The sequence below is a fragment of the Drosophila elegans genome, unplaced genomic scaffold (genome assembly GCF_018152505.1).
Source record: "Drosophila elegans isolate 14027-0461.03 unplaced genomic scaffold, ASM1815250v1 contig_183, whole genome shotgun sequence".
Lineage (NCBI taxonomy): Eukaryota > Metazoa > Arthropoda > Insecta > Diptera > Drosophilidae > Drosophila > Drosophila elegans.
The window spans coordinates 2,582,360-2,603,634 of record NW_024545550.1 but is presented as its reverse complement, the minus strand read 5'-3'; the positions used below and the strand labels follow the sequence as shown (position 1 = coordinate 2,603,634).

The window sequence follows — 21,275 nt, the reverse complement described above, 5'->3', positions numbered from 1 at the left end:
ACAATAAATTTTAAACAATTACAAAATAATGTTCTAATTCATTTCTATATTTAACAGTGCCGCCCTAATAGTTTTCGGATTTTAAAATATTTATTTGCAATTAAATTTTTAGCAAGAAATAAAAGTTTAAGTAAGAACCACACATTTTAAGGAAACTAGACTATTTATTTCCTTTCTGACTACTTACTTGTTCCATGAGTTTTCTTTTTTTTAAATATTGTACTCTATATTCTTTAATTTAATTTTTGAGAATTGTTAACAATTTCTAGCATATTGATTAAAAGTTAAAATTTCTCCCAGTGCAGAGGCTGCTGCAAACTGCAGCTTGAGGCGCTTACTTTGTCTGTGCCACATGGCACCCCGGCTTCCTCTTCGCTCGCAGGTGCCACAATCACCGGGAAAGACGTCGCCGGATAATCGAAGAACAGGGCGCGGTACCAGGGACACAAAGGGAGCCGAGAATTTTGTGTTATTCTTACGGATTTTCTACTTTGTTGGCAATGTAAGCAAAGCAGCGACACTCCGCTCGCCGCTCCGTTTTTCCGCTTTCATTTGCTCTGTGCAAAGTTGACGCTTTTGTTTGATTCGTGTCACACAGCTGACCAACGCCCCGCCACGCCCTTTTCCGCTCCCCCATCTGCCCCAACTGCCCCATCGAGGCTCTATCGTTCCACTCTGTTGGAGTTACTTTGCTTGGAATTATGCAAAACACAGAACAGAACGGGCTGGGGAAGGAACACAAAACAAATAGAAAGACGGAATCGTCAAATGAGATTCAATGTTCTGCTCAAGTGGCTCTCGTCTCCGGTTTGCCGGGAATGGAGTGAATTTTAATAATAAATTTTCGTGTGACCACTGAGGAAAGTTGCAGAAACAGCAGCAGCAGCAGCAGCAGAAGCAGCAGCAGCAGTAGAAGCAGCAGCAGCAGCTCACATGCAATTTTCTAGAATTTACTGCTGCGTGAAAACTTTTGCAATTCGGTGCCGAATGCAAGTGGCGGAGCAAGTCTTGGCCAACTGGGTTGGGATCGCCTTGCGTGTCCAGGCACAAACTGAAGGCAAATGAAGCTACAATTACGTCTACAAATACACAGAAAAGGGGAAGTAATTTGCAATTAAATTACGACGAAATGGGCAATAGAAAAGGAATTAATTGTCCACGAAATGCAATTATGCTTTGCTCGCCTTGCCCGCTTCCCTTTTTTTTTGTCCGCCTTTCCCTCGCTGCCAGCTGAATGAGCGAATAAATGAACGAATGAATGGCATCGCAAAGTGGGACAGCTGAGCAGTTCAACTTTGGTTGCAGCTTAATGGAATTGCACATTAAGAACTTGTCAAAATGATAACTTTTCATCGGTCCCATCAAACGCTCTGAAATGAGAAACATGGCTGTTCGCACTCGCCAGCTAAGTAAGTGGGTTCCTGGCGAAACTTTAATATTGAATGGACCGAATGGGGGGGGCTGGTTGCCAACTGGTTCGCCCTAATAAATTACGAATGCTGCTCCCTTTTATTGAACTTAATTTCCTTTTTTTGACTACCCAAAGCAAAGCAAAGTAAAAGCCGCTGCAAAGGAGATATATGGCCGCAGTCAAAGATTACATTTAGTGCAGACACTGCAAGAAATGGTTGGTAAAATCAGAAGAAAAAACTTGTTTAAACATTAAAACTCATATTTCTTTTGACACAATTGGAGAATTATACAACTTATTTCAATTTAAACACATGACATTGCATTTTATAAATTAAAAAGTTAGTTATTTGAGTTTTAAGACATTAATATTAAGAAGAATTTCACAAGAAATTTATTTGAGGCATATTTTTAACTAGTTTATTACTTCATTAGTGTAACAAATTTATTTTAACTTACATTTTTTATGTTATATCTTGAAAAATGCTATATTTTCCCTGGCTTTTATTTTATAAAAAAAATCATACTTTAAGTAAAGATATGTTTGTTGCTATAGCTGTTTCCAAGCAGCTTGCAGTTTTCAGACTTTTATAAAAGACTTTTATAATTTGCAATACGAAGTATATATATTTTTCCCCAGTGTACACACACTCAGTGATTTTTGTGTGCACTCGGAGCTGCAGCCCAAGGTTGAGTGCCTCAAGCAAGCCGCAAGCAGCCAAATGCGAAGCCTTTCAAAGCTGGCTAACGATCGGCAAACAGATGAGGAGATGGGGGAGGAGAGAGCGGGGCGGCAGGACGAATAGGGGTCCTTCTGCAGGATGTGGCAATGGCGATGGGGTGGTCAACATTTTCGGGTTCCATGGGCTTTGGCTTTGAGCGTGGCACGCAGCAAATGCGTTTGCATTTCGGTCAGATGTTTGCGGCGAGCCCCAGTCCGCAAACTTACAAGCAAACACAAACAGGGCAGCCTGCTCGTAGAGTTGTTTGCGCCTTTATGGCAGCCAAAGTTTGACCACATTTTACTAACAAAAATATTACAACAATGGCAGCCTTGAAGTCTCCTTGTGGTCAGGGGACCACATCTCCGCCCACTTCTCCCATTCCGCCCACTCCTCCCACTTCGTCCACAAAAAGGATGCAATTAATTTTGCAAAAGGACAACTTCATCTGACAGCAATAATGTATTGCAAATTCCAGAAGCGCACAATGGGCCAAGGAATTGCATAAATTGCCGAAACGAGTGCGGAAATTGGTAGGGGATTAAATGGCCTAAACAGTTGCCGCGGCATTAAGCTGATCGGTCGACAAAAGTCTAGGGACTGGGTCCCCAGAAACCCTTTCCCCAAAAAAACCAAAACACCAGCAAACCCATTGGGTTCGATGTCGTCCTGCAAACTTTTCACTTTGCATGAACATAAAATACATACCAAATATAACAACAACACCAGCCTTGCTGCAGCAGCAACAATAACAACAACAACAACTACAATTTATATTTAAACTTTTTCAAAGTGTTGAGAAAGGGGCGTTATCTACTGCTTGTGCGACTTGCTGCCTCGAATGCCAAATAGTTATAAAACACCAAATGTGCCTTGCCATGCAGAAGTGTGTAAAACGAGGCTAACAAGCTCTGCACCCCGGCTAAAGCTCAGCGGTTGGTAGTTGAGGTCAGTCCGGGATTACCTTACATAAGTTAGCAAGGGCTCCCCGGAGTGATGAGTGGCCAACATTCTTTTACGGTAATAATTTATTGATAGTTAAATAAGCTAATAAAGCTCACCGGGCTGTGCTTGTTTAAAAATAAAACTTTCATGTGAAGTTAGGTTTACATTTTATAAGAGAAAAAACCTGTAATTCATTTTTAACAATTTTCATTTATTAAATAGCTAACAGCGCTAGGCTAGGTAAAAAAAAAACGTTCAAGTATAATTAGCTTTCATTTACATTATATTTATATTTAGTTTTTATGTTACTATAAATATAGATTTACAAACGATTATTTAAAATTTAGATAATAAGATAATTTTTTAATAAGTGCTTAAAACAAACTGATTAAACATTTTTAGCCATGATTAATTAAAATTTATCAATCAGTCAACATTTTATAAAAGCTAAATATTAAACATTTTAGAGACTGAATGATTTTCAATTTAAAACATCGATATTATCATTGCATTGCCTTTTTTTACAGTGCATTGATTTCGAATCAGTCTACAAATTATAGATTTGTATATGACAAATCACGAAAAGGCGTGTTATCTTAAAACCTCAATCTGTTACGTAATTTAATTAATGAAGTGTTTACCATAAAAGCAAATCATTTTAAAAGCGCAAATTTATTTTGAAACCAAATGAGAGATGAATCGCTGCGTGATACGGATGTGGACTCTACTGATCCTATGCGGAATGTTTAAGTTATCAGGGCAAACTCAATACGAATTTGTTCTGGAGGACGAAGCGATATTTACCAAATGCAAAAATGCAATGCCTGGAACCCTCGATATAAATGGTTTGTATAATATGACTTATTTCAGTACAAACATGGTGCCCGATGGAATTGAAATTTCGGGAAATCTAACATCTGTATTTAATGCCGAGCCATCGGACCGCATTGAGGTTTTAGCATACGAAAATGTAAGACGTAAGACGATATTTATAGTTATTATTCCTTCTAGGTGCTTGGAAGCCTACTGCACTTTGATCGAGGAAGCTGGCAACCGACCACAATGAATATGTTAATAAAGGACTTCTGCAAGGTTATGTATGATAAAAACCAATTCTGGTACAAAGCCTGGTCCTCGCATATAATAAATAGGAAGGAAATTGAGAACAATTGTTTTAAAGTTGTTGGTGTACGTAAGCACTTTAAGCACTTTCATCATACAACTGTAAATCTCACATAATATTTTATTTTTCAGACCGTATTCGTAATGGAAAACTATACTTCGAGCCTGATATTTGGTAGTGGCATGGCATCATTAAATGGGCGGTACACCCTTCGAGTTGAGGCTTTCGCAATTGACGAATTTTCCAATAAACGTCCAGGTGATGTCTGCTACGAAATAATTGGTAGCTTATATAAGATCTGAATATATCTGCCTTTTTGTAAACTTAAATGTTTGGAATTAATCGTTATGCTGTACCAGTTAAATTGTTTAAATATTTTCAAATATTATATTTATTCACCTGCAGTTATACAGCTTATTTAATGCAATAAAAATGATTGGAGTATCAGAAAACAGAGGATTTGAATCAGAAAAAAATACCAGAAAACTCAGATCATTCGTGAATAGGACCAGAATAGTAACAATTTTGGTAGCAACTATGATCAAGCCGGGCACACAAATGTTATTGCCTTGTGGTGGGGTTAAGTTCATATAGTTCATATAGTTCATATAGTTCAAGAATATGGAAAAATATTTTAAATCTTTTATAGTGTTGTCATGATTTGTATAAAAGGTATTCGTCTGTTTTAAAGCGTTCTGGTTTTACTAATATTTTTTATTTTATTTTAATTATCCGATTCTTGTTTACATAACCAGAAGAGGCATATAATTTGCAGTTTGCGATCCGGTGCCACTTCCGGAATCGTTACATCATTTTGGTTAGTAGAATTAATTAAGTAATACTAATTAAAAATTCGTGTGTAGGTGATATTATATATATATAGCCTGTTAAGTGTTAATGCTCGATTATTCCAATGTTACCTTTATTATGGATGAAGTCGAAGTGACCTTCTCGGGAAACAAAACCGTTATTTGGGATGTGGAGCCAACAGACAGAAAGGAAACGTCCTATCCAAATATGTTTTGAAATCAAGGGCAAGTTTTTAAAAACGAAATAGAAAGCGCCGTCTATATCTGTACAACTTTTCTTCTACATAAGGCTTACAAAAATATTAAAAGTAGTATCTTAAGTAGTTATTTAATCTTATTAAAACAAAAATTGAAATGAAAATTTTAAAATGGATCAACCTTAAATCATAAATGTTTAATATTAATAATATATTTATTTTATAAATTGTTAAGCAATTCATTTTCAATACTTCTTAATTCTGCGCTATGGCTGCTCTTTTTCGCTGGCATTCCCGCAACTGGTTCGCATTCATTTATCAATATTTATAGCATTTAATGTGCAATTTGCATTTCTTAATGAAATTACACAGAAATTATATATAAATCAGCATAATTTGAGCAACGTGCAGAGCGGCACGCTCAACTGCCAGCCTGCGAGGCTACGAGTATCGATATCTCGCCGGCCATGTAATTTCCGCTTAATTTGCTGCCATTACCACAAAAATGCATTAAATGCGTGTGCAGAAGAGCGCAGCGATAGCCTTTAAATGTGCTGCAATTATTTGCATTGCAATTTTAATTGAGTGTTAAAATATTTGCGGCCACCTGGTGTCGCGGCCATTGAAATATGGGATCGCCTGCGGACCACAACGCATCTAAGCCGTGATCTCTGGCGAAAATCTCCAAGGAGATTCAAAACTGTGGGAGGCCCAGTCGTTTGACTGTGATCATCCGTCATTTGCTCCCATGGTGATTTCAACCCGTTTTATCCTCCCCCCCTGCAATCCCATTGACCCCGGCTTGTGCATCAGGATTCCGGCTGTGCAGATGCATTAATTAATTGAGTTGGGCCCATAGTGCAGCTTGCAAACTGCAACTGCAACAGATTTGGCCTAAGCACACACCGCTAAAAATAATGTTTAAAGTATTTTTAAAATGTATTATTGCTTTCGTTCCCTAAAGCATAGTAAATTAATTTTGTTATATTAAAAAATTAAATTTTTAATTCACTGTAAGCTTAAAGTAAACTAAAAAATTCCTTACGTTAGCTCATTTTATATAAAAAAAAACTTTAAATATAGGGATTTTTATCATTTCTGAACCTAAACAAACTGGGAAAAATTTTTCTGTTCAAAATTCTACAATAACATTGGCAAGTCCAACTTTCTTGCGACGTTATATTGTTTTCCAAACGAAACTTTATTTAAAAATCTTTTTGACAAGTTATCGTTATGGCATTTTTTTTTTCAGTGCACCTATGCACACATACAATAGCAGGGGACAGGCCTGTCGATTTCATTTGATATGCGCCTTTGGGCCATAAAATTTGACACAAACGCAGGACGCACACATTGGACGCACTCGATGTCCGAGTGTCGAGGGCGAAATGGGAGTAGGACGAGGTCGAGGTCGAAAGGGGCTGGCCAAAGCGTTGCTCATTTGCAGTCGTTATTAAATTGCGTTTTTCAAATGGGACAGAGCGGATGCAGGAGCCGGTCCTTTGGCATGGGGGCATTGGCATTTTAATGAACTGATACTGATGCATTTGGGCTGGCCAGCAGCATTCGGGCCGCCTGTGCCCCTTTGTGCATTTATTTGTTTGCTTTGGCACTGATTGTATTTGCATTCGTGCGTGTGTGTGCCACTGGCAAACGTTCGATTTGGTGTAATGAAATTTTCTAATCAAAGCGTTTTGTTTATTTGCATTTGGTCATGGGCAGCTGCCACTCCATCGGCTCCTGCTGTTAGTTTGGTTTTGTTTGGCTTGTTGACTGCCCGCCGCACTGTGTTGTTGCCGCTCTCGCCCGCCTTTGTTTGCATTGGGTCAAAGGTTGTCACTTGTGCAAATACTAATTAGTTGTAATTAGGTTTTACATATGCACACCGACCGCAAAACAATTGCTCAGAAAGGGAGTAAGCATAGCTCAGGGCTTTGTTGATTAATCGATGGATTAATCTCGGGGGAAATTAATTTGCACCTAATAGAACGTCTTAAAGAGACTTTAAAACACAAAACAGCCTCAAGTTGGGAGATTATGAAATACAAATAATGAAATACCAATGAATAAATATATATTGGTAGCAAACAAGTTTCTCAACATTTTTGAATGTTTTAACTGTGCGTTAGCAAAGCTTATAAATTTATGTGGCTCTCAATATATAATTATAAATATAAAGAAATAATATAAACTTCCTTATGACTTTTACATTAATTATTTGGCCCTATTATACGTTTGTCGTATTTTTAAGCCTTTCCAAGTCAAAATTAAGATTAAGATTAAGATTAAATCAATTTCTTAGATTAAAAAGAATTCTTGATTATTATAAAACATTATCCAGCAGAAGCCCATCCCATTTTTTCGCTTCATTTTCTTAGGATTTTAATTTTATCTATGCAATGCTTTTCATCCAGCTCGACTTTAATCGTTTTGATCTGGTCTCAAATTAAATGGCATTTTGTGCGGCCAATTTACATATTTTGGGCAAGCCTGAAATGGAAACAATAAGCCATAATTTTTATATAATTAACTCTATTCCCCGTTTGGCGCCACGCAAAGTCTTTGAAAACTCATTTGAATATGAAATTCATATTCAAATTCAAATTCAAATTTTCGCAGCTCTAGGTTTTCCCCTTGGCATCCTGGCAGCGGGTTCAATGAGGTGTTAAACCATAATTTGCACAAACGCTTCGCTGAACCAACCGCCCCATCTGCCACGCCTCCATCGCCTCTTTAACCGCACATTTGCATTTTGCGCGCTTTAATTTTTACTTTATTTCTTTTGGCGCTTTTTTTTTTGACTTCTTTTTAAATATTTTTGAGCTCCATTGTTCTTTCGCTTCGAAGTATTTGGCCACAATTACGCAATGAAGGCGAACCGGTGGGTTGGGCTTTTGATGCATGCACCGCCATCACAGTTAATCGCCATGAAATTTGTGGACCCATAAAATGGACACTGGCCACGCGTAATAGCCAAATTTTATTAGCTTCAATTTAACAATTTGTGGCCAAGGCCACCCCACTAAGGCCCCTTTATTAATATTTAAACAAGGCAAACATTAGACTTATGACCGCTGCGCCCCACTCCCCTAAAAAAAAGGACCTCATTTCACCTGGCGCTGCTGCTGTTACTGATGAGGATTCATCCCGAACAATGGAGCCACACCATTTTAATTTTTCACTTGGCTGAGTGCAGAATTAAGACATTAAACGAATGCGTCGCACTGTCCCCCCACTGTCTCCCTATAATGAAGTTGGAGCTGGCACAGCTGTGCCATATCCACCATCCTCCATCCGCCAACCGCCAGCCAGCATGCTCGTCTGTCTGCCCGAAAGAAGACTGTACCCCCGAACAACTGATTTTAATAACAGTCATCCGCTGCCGCTGTGCATAACGATGCGTAACCTTTGGGCAAGGAGAAGGGACGTGGCGGGCGTTTGAGCCACGTTATGACTTTGATTCATCAGGAGGGAAAGTGGCTGGCAGCCAGCGACAGCCGCTGACCTGCACTGCTAAAGAAATCGTGCAAAATGATATAAGAATGCCCAAAAAGTAAACTATTAGTGTAGGCAAATAAATTAAATTTTAGAAGGAATATACATAACCTTATAAGCCACCTAAAAATATTAATGTATTGTAAAATACAAATAATCAAAAAGTCTCAGGCTGTTGCTTTAAAGTCTATTTGCCTTAATGGTATATTTAATTTATTTTTATTTTTTTTTATTTTCTCTCTAAACTTAGTGCAAAAGAGCAGGTGCATAGGCTTACGAAACAAACAATATCAATAATGTATAAAAAAAGGTCAACACTTAATCCTAAAAAGCATTAATAAAATATCGAAGTCAATATATTAAAAAAAGTAGTGTTTTGTGGAAACTTCTAAAATTAAAACTGGTTTGAAAAATATGTTGGTTTTTTTTGTATGTTTTTTTTGTCCATAATTATTTTAAACCAAAAGTGAAATATTTTTGAAAAGTGTTTGCTCGTCATTTGCATACAAATGGGCGTTGGACTTTGACGCATAAGTTCGCTGGCAATTTGCTTATAAAACGCATTCTAATTGCCAGCAATTGCGACGCGGCGACACCAGCAGGTGGAAAGGTCCTCTTTTTTTCGCCGGCAGTTGCGGGTTAAGCTCTTGGCAGACTTAACCCAAGCAATTCCCCGAGCGTGCCACACTCACTGGATTCTGCGGAAAAATAAGAGAGGCAGCTTGCCACCCTTGTCAGCGTCAGTAATAAAACTTTATTGAATTGTATTGATTTTAAAATTATTACCATTGAGGCGGAAGTAATGCAATGTAGCCGCGTGCATATGTATGAGTGAGTGTGTGATTGGGTGGGTGTGCGTTGTGTGTGCTGTTTGCGTGTGTGTGGGCGCTCAAGTGTGTTCTAGCAGCGGCTGTTGGAATTTAACAAACAACAACATTTTCATTATTGTGTGCAGCTCAGTGCAGAAAAAAGAAAAAACGAATAAACCGAGCCCAAACAAAGGGCTCAGTGAAAGTGGAAGGGGGTGGGGGTAGTATTGTATTGTATGATTTGGCAAAGGGGTGCCAGGGATATTCACCCCTGGAAAATCCCCTTTGTCGTCGTCTCAAGTGCTTAACTTTCCATTTCGCTGTGTGCGCTGCAAAGTAGGCAACGTTTTCTTGGAACGCAACAAATTCACTCACACACAAACACACACACACACATATGCGGCCAGGATTCCCTTTGGTTTTAATGAAAATCTAACGTTTATTGTAATTTCCCTCTGTTTTTCTCTCGCATTTCGCTTTTTTGTTTTATTTTTCCCGGCTTGCCGTCGTTGTTGTGTATTATTCGAGTTCGGTTTGGCACGTGCACAAATGCAGCTAATCGAGTGTGAAAATTGCTATGGGTTGCCCCAGGAATTTTCCCTTTAAAATGTTGCCAGAATCTGGCCTTTAATGTGACACAACAGCTGCATTACATTTATTGAAAGCTAATGAAAAACAAAGCTGAAGGGATTAATCTGACTAAAATGCTAAAACTAAGTAAATTTTTAAATTTATTTTAAATTTCCTGATTTATTGGAATTAAGCTTATCAGAATTGGAATTATTGATAGTGCCAAAGAAATCTTCATGAAAAGTTACTATTGTTAAAATACTCTGGTAAAAAAAGTAGTAAATTCAAATATTGTAAATTTAATTTAAATATTTTTTGATCTTATTTTCATCTATTGCGGTTTTAAGTTATTTTAAATATTTGACTATTTTTGAAATCGATTTTAAATATTAAAGTACAATTCAAATTAATACAAATTTTAAGTAATTAAAAAAAAAAGTAAATCAAAAAGGAATAGTTATTAATCTTATATTTTCCATGTAAGTTAAACTATTTTAAGATTAAATTGTGCAATTAAATACGCTTTAAGGGTTATGCATTTTGTGCCATAAGAATGGGAAATACTCAGATCAAAATTTTGATTATTTAAGTGAATATAAAAAAAAATGCCCTCCGGTTAACAGTAAACTTTAAATTTATTTTGGTGAACCGAGACATTTTTGAGCAGTGTCGACCACTTGACCTCCGGATATGCAAATCCATTCGTGGAACTGGTTCCGTTGGGCAGCCGCAAAAGCCTGCTCTCGGTTCCAGAGCCTGCCAATTCATTTCTATTCATGTTATGCAATTCAATTGCCCAAGTTGCCCTCCCAGGGCTGCGCCTAAGCTTTCCTCTCCCGCTTATGCATATGCAGAGAGCGACCTGGTCTGCGTTTTTGTTCTTTTTTTTTTTTTGTTCACCTGCTCACCTGTTCACATGTTACAGCCAGCTATTCGTACCTGTGTTCGGCTTCCGCCGCCTCCAGCTGCTGGCTGTGGCCAAAACTCCGTTTGCCGGCTCCTAACTGGGAGCTAAGCCACAGTTTCAGATAGTGGCATCCCCTTGCAGTCAGAACGGGTTTTTGCCCAGCTTTTAGCCAAGCTTTTCCTCCGGCTTTTCCCCCGGATTTTCCTGCAGTATTTCCCTCCAGCTTTTACCCTATTTGGCCCTTGTCGTGTAAAGACAGCACTTGCGGTTGAGTTGATCTGACCGCTTGTCCGGGCAAGCCATAATTATGCAATTTCTTGTCAACATGCTCTGGACGGGAAATGCACAACGTGGCCAAAAGTTTGTGTGAGAGTGAGTGTGTGTGTGTGGGCCAAAACAAAGACTTGAATGTTTCAGCTTCTTGAAATGGCCAGACATTTAATGGCAATTATGCAGAGTGAGTGCCGACTATATCTATCTCACAACTTTTTGCGGTGTTTTGGAATGGACACAGAGGTATAAGCAAGGCCATAAATTATTCATGGCTGCATTTTCGGGTCCCCAATCAGAAGCCTAATTTGCCATGCTTAGCCCAAAACGAAATGCTTCAATGAATCCTACATTCAGTTTAACACACTGAAGGAAGACCACAAATGTTGTTCTAAGCTGATATCACTGTGGAAATTGATAAATACAAACTGTCTTTATTTAAGCGCTTATTTTGTTTTAATTGAAATTTTTTCTTAAGAATTTTTCTTGACAATGTCAATACATAGTCTTTCTTTCTCTATTATTATAAAAAGAGATTTATTTTGTCCTTGTCTATTCAAATCATTTCATTCAACATCAATTGTATTATATTTTAGATTTAAATGAATGCTGTTCCAAGAAACGAGCAACAAATGAAATAGCTTTATTTAAATATTTAATTTCATAGCTTAGCGGAAACTTAAATTTGTAATTTTTGTGTTACGTCCCTATAAACTACACTTTCAAGTCGTTTATTCATTAAATTGGAGTACGTAATCTTGATATCAGAAAGCTCTATTTTCTCAGTGAAGTAGGCAAAATGCATGTATTTATATTCGTGCCACTGTGATGTGTGTGAGTAAACATTGTGGGAAATTCCCTGTTTTTTTATGCTCATGAAACCTAATCACACACACCCGCCCACATCCACATCCACATCCAAAAGCCCATTAAGAGGCTGGCTAAGCCAGTGCGATTCAGTGTATTGAAGAGGGCCGAGGTGTGGGAGTGTGGCAAGTGTCTTATCTACTTCCTGCTGATATGTTTATGATGCCAATGCCACTGATTATCAACTGCACAAGCCAGATGAAGATTCAGACCGGGAAGAAGCACTAAAAGGAGCGCCAGCCACATCCAAGAAAACGAAAAGTTATTGCAATGCGTTCGTTGCCTCAGCGGAAAGTTGTCATGACAACGTCGTTCTCGCAAGTAGGGGTAGTGCCATTGGCCACAGATTATGATTGAGTTTGTTGCACACACAATGCACTTGGAAAAGAAATCTTTAATTTTAAAGGATTTAGGATACCATTTCACTAATGGAACATTTTCGAAGATACCAAAAGATCACGAATAATTGTCCAATAAAAAATTAGACGTTTAGTATTTGTTTGATAATATAAGTATGTCTGTGAGACATTTTTGGTTTCATTTAGACCAGGTTTTGAATTATCACATATATGGATGAAATATTATTATTATTTAATATATTTACATTTACACATTATTTAAGCTACAAAGTACTAAAGGTCCTTTAATTTTGGCTCAGTGTAAAGAGGACTCCTTCGCTGAACAGCGTCATTTGTTTCCCTGCAATGCCATGGCACCGGGAGACATGCAAAGTTATGGCGGAGAGGAAGGTTCCCTGTTGTCGTCAAGCCATAACGCGCATCATTATTAGGCGAAAATTATTATGGCACCCGCTGGATATCAAACAGCATCTACATCGACATCCATCCCATTCCATACCACCACCTCGTCACTCCTCAAGTTTGATGGCATAACGACTTTGGCCAAAAGGGCGCTATAGGATAGGGGACAAAATGCAAATCTCATCAGTTGGATTTATGACACGCATAATTTTTATTGTGTTTGAACTGGCAGCGTTGAACACATCAGAAATTGGCACATGTCCCGGCATTTTTGGCCGAGCTAATTCAGGGCCCAAGATTTTGTAATTTTATGTTCTCGAGTAAACGTTGCAAATTCTGCATTTGCTCAGCTCCACTGCTTAATGGCGCCATAAACAGTGATGCCCGAAGGCATTCTTTGATTATATAGGCAAATGGATGGGTGATAATGGGTGGAGTGGGTGGCATTCGGGTGGCATGGGAAAGCAGGGCGTTCTGCAAGTGTAATTAACAGGCCTCCGACACGACGTGTTCTAATGCGAATCGAAGTGCATGTTGTATTTATGCCGGCGCCTTAGGCCTTCACCTGCTCCTGTTCCTGCTACTGTTGCTGCTCTCGCAATTAAGCTGCTTATTGTTACAGTGTGCAAAAATGCAGGTATCTATAACAGAGAATCTTATGAAATAAGTTAATCTTTATTAAAACAATCTTTTTTAAAACACGTTTTAAGCCTTACTTTTCGTCTTCCTAGTAGAACAGGACCTTAGCTGAGAACCTTGGAAATTTTTCAGTTTAAGTTTCACTTTTCTAAAAGGTTTTTAAAAGGGTGAAGCGAAGTCTGTCGACATATGTTCTATCAATATATTATATTTAAATACAACCGATTTGAATAATACGATAGTCACAAATAAATTAGCTGGTATGAATCAGCAGGGAATAAATAATAATAAATTATATTTTTGTTTATACAAATTGCTCTATTTAATAGATTAAGAGTTTAATGTACATATATAACAACAAAACTGTAATAAAGTAATGAAATAGATTAAATAGTGTAATGAGTATGTATACTAAATTAAATATTAATTACCAGTATTGATTAACACAGTCACTTTTCAAGAATTGGCTATTTTTAACATGAAGTTAAGTTCCAGATTTCTTCCCTTTAATACATTATATAGATTATACAATTATTCCACATTTTTAACGACAACTTTCCAGCGCCAGTGTATCATGCAGTTGAACACCTCGTGAACAGAGACAATGGCAGCCGCAGGCCCACTGAAAGACATACACCGAATCGGGGGAGCTTTGCGGATTGCAGGGGGTCTACGCTACAGGCTACTATAGTTGGTATGGAAATTATACTCGATAAAAGAGCAACGGACACTTCCGGCCAATCCACTCGAGGAGGTGACAGCTCCGGACGCAGTGACGCAGCAGCAGCTGATCAAACCGAGAGCCTTTTTCATGGCCGGCTAATAAGTTAACGGCGGCATAATGGCCTGTTTCCTGCATGAATTGCCAATTATAGTTGTACCAGTCCACCCACCAAACATTCCCAGTCCCCAGTCCCCTGTTCGATTTCTGAGCCCCCTTTCCCCCCATGGGGATTCGATGAAAAAAGTGCACTGTCAGCCGGACTGGGTTTTCTGGTTCGCGTGCCACAGTGATTGATGATCATCAGGATATAGAAATGGGATATTGTGTGTGCGAATGTGTGTGTTTGTGTGTTTGCCATCTAATAGAACAAGTGGCAATTGCCATATCAATGATGTTCGCCATGCAAAACCAATTTGGTAGAGGCTAGCTTATCGAAATTTAGTTGTGAATTATTTAACAATGAAACCGGCCTCAATTAAATTCACAGATAATTGGATTTTAGCTACACCCAAATTGCTAGTAAATCGAAACTTGAAACTGTCTAAACTAGCTAGCTTATAAGCTTAAAAATAATTTTAAATTATAACGGCTTAAATAACAGTTTCAAAATACTCTAAATATAAATATCTTTACCATTACCTTTAAACGCATGGACAACAATATAAGATTTTAAGTAATAGCAAGGATGAAAACACCCATTCATATTATGCGCATAAAGTATGGATTAATTTTAAATTATTTAATGCGATTATTAGGTTTCAATGTAATCGAAACGAATATTTGGTGTGGGAACAACTTTTCCAGAGCCTTTAAAAATAATTCTTTTAATAACCAAACAAAACATGAGAGACCTTTTAAAAGAATCGCTAAGTAGAGTGGTAATTTTTTAAGTTTTTAAAAGTCTTTCCCATTATAATATTTTCCTAATAGTCACTTTAAATGATGTGGGGCTAAAATCAATTTAATTATTAAATTTGGTTCTCTTAAGTTTTCCCTATTTCATTTATGTCAAAAAGTCATGTCAAAAGTTTTTAATGGAAAAATGCTTCATTCAAATGTTTAATTTTTAATAAAGTTGGAGTGCATTAAGATGCACCAAAATTGTAATTCATTTGTTTTTGCACATTTAAAACATATTTGATTTACTAGCAAATTGAGTCCGTCCAATACAATTATCTGCTCACTTGTTCAGTACATTTGAAAACATTTGGTGATTGAATTTACAAAAATAAAACCAAAATTACACGTAGCCATGGATATAAATTTCCCCTATTTCTCTCACCTAGTTGTGAAACGTTGTGAGGCATTTAAAAATGTTTTGGGCATGCAACTAAGCCTGTAAATACCGATCGAACTGAATTAGTTACAGCTAAAAGCCCCCGCAGCACGCACAATTGCTACCACCTCGCGGCAACATCCACTCGATGCCCAGCAGCAACATCAGCAGCAGCAACAACATCAGCAACAGCAACACCAGCGAAACTGGCAACAGCAACAACCCGCAGGCAAAGCCAGTAAAATCCATTAACAGCCTCCAAACTGGCCGCAGTGTTAATGATTACCGCTTATCTGTTTCTGCAAAGCGATTTCGGGAGGCAGATGGCACGCCCCACCGCCGCCCACTACACGCTGGTGTTATTTATTAATTACAAGGTTTTAAATTAATTACGCAGCTTAAAATATTAACATCGCTGCCAGGGAAACTTGGGCGTTTTTGGAGGGTGAGTGGGCAAAACTGTGGCAGATTGATTTGGCAGCACAACGAATGCGGACTGAATACCAAACGAATTTCGCTGCCAGAACTTGTGGGTAACCATTAATCAGTGGAGCAACGTAAAAACACCGAGAATATACGCTCGAGCATATCTCCCCGAGGAATTTTGCTCCTTTTTCACACATCAACTGACACAAGTAAACTTTTAAAACTGTCAAATTGCTGTGTGATTTGCTAGCAAATAATAAACATGTTTAGCGAATAAATTCATCAAAACTAGCGCCCGAAACGAGTGGTTTGGGGAAAAATCAACCGACAGGACTAACGAGGAGCCAACAACACACAACATCGCATACGGAATGCAAACAAATGGAAAACGTCGACAGCACACGCAGGTGGCGCACGCAAGTCCCAGTGAGGTGGATTGGGTGGTGGGTCGGAGGTCGAGGGTGGCCTTGGGTGGTGCTGAACGGCAGTGGGTGGCTCCACAACAAACAGAACTAACGAAGAGTTGACTTCAATCGCTGCCGCCGCTGCTGTCACCTAAAATGCAGCGATTTCCGCGTTTGCCTTTCTTTGAATAAATATTATTGCACAGCAAAAATCAAAAACAACAAGATTATTTTTATCAGCAAAATCAAAGTAAAGTTATAAGTAAATTAAAAAATATATTCAATTTTTGTTCTTGCTTTAAGAGGCTTCTAAAGCTAAGCTTAACATAATTTTCTTACTAACTATTTGATATCCCTGAAATCCCAAAATGATAATTATTGTAAAGCATTTAATATAAGTATGGAAATTTTTAAAAATAAGTTTAGTTAATTATTAAGTATAAAATGTATATTACATAGCTTTAAATAATATCCACTTATATTTCATATTATTATTTATTATTATTATAACTATTTTTATTTTTATCTACATTATTTACACACATAAAAGGTAAATCACAGATTGCCTTCTTTTCTCTGAGTGCTGCTGTATTTCTTTATGGATTTGCCAACAGTTTGTTATTGTGCAGTGTGTAGTGCAGATGGGGGTGATTAGTATTGCTGTTAGTATAGTTTCTCTTGTTAGCCTTTTACACAGCTACTTCGGTGTGTTCTTTTCCATCGACTGATAACTTTGCCTTTAGTTTTCTCCTTGATTTTCTTTTTACCTGGATTTTTACCCCCTGCATTTCGTGGCCTACAGATTGAGCGCTTAATTTGTTAAGCTCGAAAAGTAGAAACTCAAACAAATCAGAATATCTGACCGAGAGTCAAGGCGTGTTTGCCTTTCTACCTATGTCCATTGGGATGTGTGTTCTGTGCTTTTTTTTTTGGGGTTTGGGTTGGATTTTGTGGGTGCCCAAATGTCTGGTGGCGTCCATCAGAGGCGCAGCTTCAATCAAACCCCCATCCACATCAGCACCCACTCGCAGAGAGATGGAATTTGTGTGGCTGACATCGGGGCACGTTGTTTGTTCGTTACGTTTTTACCCATTTTGAATCCTTTTTTGGGACCGCCCATTTCCCATTCCCACCTGTTCGACCTGCTGGTCTTTTCCGGGCACTTTCGTTGCTCTATTTTTGGCTTTTGATGTGCAGGAAGCTCATCATCAAAGGGCCTCCCAGCGGACGTCGTGATAATTGTGCTTGTGTTTGTATTTTTTTTTACCCATTTATGCTACCTGCATGTCGCATTTTCTTGGACTCCCTGTCGCTCGATTTTCCAGATTATTTTTTTCCTGTTGTTTGCACTTGACTTTTTGCCGGTTTTTTTTGCCTTTTGGCCCTGGGTATGTGTGATTTTGTACCATCTTTTTTTCTGGTGGTGTTTCTGTGTACAACTGGCAAATATTGACCCGCATTGATTGTCGTTTTTCCGCTTGTAAATTACTGAACTGAGACAGGAATAAATGATGATGATGAGTTGAGGATAAGGTAAGGAATTTATTTACGATAAACTTTCACTTTTTTAAGCGAAGGTAGTAAGGATTTATCAAATTTATAGATGTTAACTTAAACAACTATTACATGACATGGTAAAAGTTTGCGACTTAATAACCAGGTAAATACTTTTACTTTTCTGTATGAAAAAATCAGAAATAGAAGTGGAAATGGATAACAATTAGTTAACAATAAGTTATTTCAGCACAGACTTTCACTTTTCCGACTAAAAAGAAAGTAATTGGCTACGGTCGAAGTTCGTTAGCCCATTAAGACCATTTAACAGTTACAGTTATGACTGGCACTGCCACAATATTGAGCCATTTTATGTATATTTTTCGTACAATTCCTCTTTATTTCATTTTTGGCGTCATCGTTAAAATGGGTTTTATTATTTCCGTTGGCAGCGTTATTAATGTTGTTGTTCTGCTTTTGACTTTACTTCCGGCTTCTGCACACACACACATACCCACACACATACACATACACTCATTTACCAACGCATATATGTATGTAGTAGAGTGTGTGTGCCAACAATTTATATTTTTCAATTAAGCAGCAAAAATTTTACGCTTTGTTTCGTACAACTGTAATAAATTTCAACTACCCTTATTGCCTCCCTTTTTGCTCATGTTTCACTTCATTTGGCCGCATATGTACTGGCATTTCGATTCGAGTTTTTGTTGCCATTGTAGCCGTAGTTATTTCGCAGCTTTTCATCTTGTTCTTATTGTAACTGCAAAATTTCGCGTTATGGTTTAATTTCGGAGCACGCGTGTAATTGATAGCCGCCCTCGGCATAATTAATAATTTCATAAATTCGACAATGACTCTATGGGGAAGTTGCAGTTTTAGGAAATGGTAAAGCATTTAGCTGATTTCAGCTCTGAAAGTTTGATTGGATGGCAGTTGGCTGGCGAGGTGGAAATGGAAATTGATTCGGTTAACAGCACACACAGTAAGAACATGGCTCTTAAATGATGATCGATTGTATTTTGATTAGCCTTAATTAGCCTTAATTAATGGTATTGAATATTCTGGGGTTTTTATTTATTTATAAGATAATGCAGTATTTATGCATAAAATAATGGTGAATGGTAGAAGGATAACATTCACAGCTTCTATTTAAAATTTGCATTACCCATTTTATATTCAGAAATAATAAACGGGGGAATTGAGGAACTCTTTGTTAATTATAATCTTCATAGGACCTCCTTGATATCATTAGGTTGGAAAGCCAAAATAAATAGTCGTACCGAACATTTGTGATTCATCGTGGGCATGCACAGCAAAGTGCGGAATATCTCCTGTATAAGCGATATCCACACACATCCCAGACATCGCAACTTAAACCTCCATCAACCAGTACCATTAAACAGCTCTTGTTGGCCGTAAAGTGCTCGTTTAGCACAGCGCTGATGTTTTTGTTTTTGTTGTACAATCATCAAACGGTTTAGCTGTAAAACTAATTGCATTACATCAATTTTTCTGTTAAAAGTCAATAACCAATCAAACCCCGAACCCCGAACTCCGTAAACCCAAGTCTCGGAATGGCGCGCGGGGTCAAAGTTTGAAAACGTGCAGTTAAATGCACACAGACACGCATACGTACATATATATATATCTGTATACATTTATATTGGTAAAGGGGCAGGGGAGGCAACCAGTCGGTGGTCAATTTAATGGCAGCGGGCAGAGGTTGGGGTTTCACGGGGGTACGGATCCATTGAAGAGACGGATGTAGCGACGAAATAATGACAGGAGCAATCACATTAGCCCCCAACAAATACGTTTGCAGGCGGCTGTTGCAGGGTTGCCATCGCCCCCGAATAATTGTTTCAAATGGAAGTGGTTCACAGGCAATCAAGAATGAGATTGCCATTTGCAGATTATCGAATTTCGCTTGGGGTTTCGCTCACTTCGTCCGACGCCAAAAATGGAGAGAGCTAAGAGGATCTGCCAGTGAGATGACAGCCCTGTCAGTGCTTGCACAGCGAATACATGAAAGTATTATTTTTAAATCAAGAAAACGTTTATTAATTATATTCATTTCAAATAAATTATGATTTTCAAATAAAAATATCAAACACTAAGAAAAAGCAGTTGGCAATTATAGTGTTGCACTAAAGAAGTTATGTGAAATGTTGGAAAACTAACAAATTATGTATGATTTAATTAGAAATAAAAAGAAATACTCAATCACAATATGTAAGTAACAAAATATTCAAGTAAAACAACCATCATCAGTTTTGAATGAATTTTGTCTTTTATAAAATCAATTTGGATTGACCAGTTTTAAACTGATAAAAGCACTTAAAGTCCGAATAGTTTTTTTTTCAGTGCAGTTGCACACACAAAGACAATCGCGCTTTCCCAAAAACGCAGCCACGATGACGTGTCCATGCAGCCCTTGTCAACATGACCCCCGACCTTCGACCCCAAACGCATACACAAACAAAAACCCTCTGGCGGGGTGTGGGAATGATAGGAAAAGGGGGTGGGAGATGCGGCGCCAAATGCTGACGGCGCACAGTGTCCAGTTGACCAGCCCTAGACGAACGTTAAATCGTTAATTGATTACGGGACAACATTGATTGTTGTTGTTGATTTTTATTCGCCTTTTTTTCGATTTGGCTGCATGTTTTTTCATTGGGTTTTCGACCGTGGAAGTGGAAGTGGAAGCTGTATTTGGCCGAAGGATTACGCAGTGGGTTTGGCAAGAAAAACACCCCAACTCTAATGAGTACGAGAGGACGAGTTCGAGTACAAGAAATGGTTGTGTCCTGGAGCATTTTAAAACTAATTGTTAAGCAAGCAGGCAAGCCAGTCGAACGAACATCCATGTCACGTACGCACAAACCGCAAATACAGACAATCTGGTCGAAATATAACCGGCAGCCAGTGAACAGGATGGAATCGTGGCATCGGGGCAACGGGGGTGACCAAAAAGGATGCTTTGAAATAGAGAGCGGCAGCAGTCACTCCTGTAACTGATATTGCAGTTAAGGCGGTAACGAGTCTGCCGCCCAAGGAGCAAAAAAACAAATCGACCCAACTGAACGAAGCTCCTGCTGCTGCTGCTGCTGCTGCCACAGCCACTCAAAATTCAGGCCACCCGAAAAAAAAGGCCAAGGGGCTGCTGGCCAAGCATGAAAATAAAATACGAATGAGGTACCAGTACGAGTGCATGGTCAAACTCCTGACGAGCATTTTAAGCAGCAATTATTTACTTTTACTTGATGCCGAATGACAACAACAGCGGCAGCAGCAGTAGTAGCAGCAACAACAGAAACATGGGTGTTTTCATAACAAGTGCCTTCATGGCATAAAATTCAATTTAACTATTTTGCAAAATTCATTACCCAAATTCGTAGCATAAATT

The 21,275-nt window shown here is 38.3% G+C and overlaps 1 protein-coding gene across 1 annotated transcript; it reads left to right on the top strand.

Annotated features, from left to right (window-relative positions):
- Positions 1–3,792: 3,792 nt before the first annotated feature.
- LOC108137918 lies at positions 3,793–7,985 on the top strand (the record flags this gene model as incomplete). The annotated part of the gene is made up of 4 exons (XM_017259859.1): positions 3,793–4,029; positions 4,089–4,265; positions 4,332–4,500; positions 7,945–7,985. Coding segments are annotated over exons 1-4 (624 nt in total), but the record flags the coding sequence as incomplete, so codon positions are not given.
- Between the last annotated feature and the right edge of the window lie 13,290 nt (positions 7,986–21,275).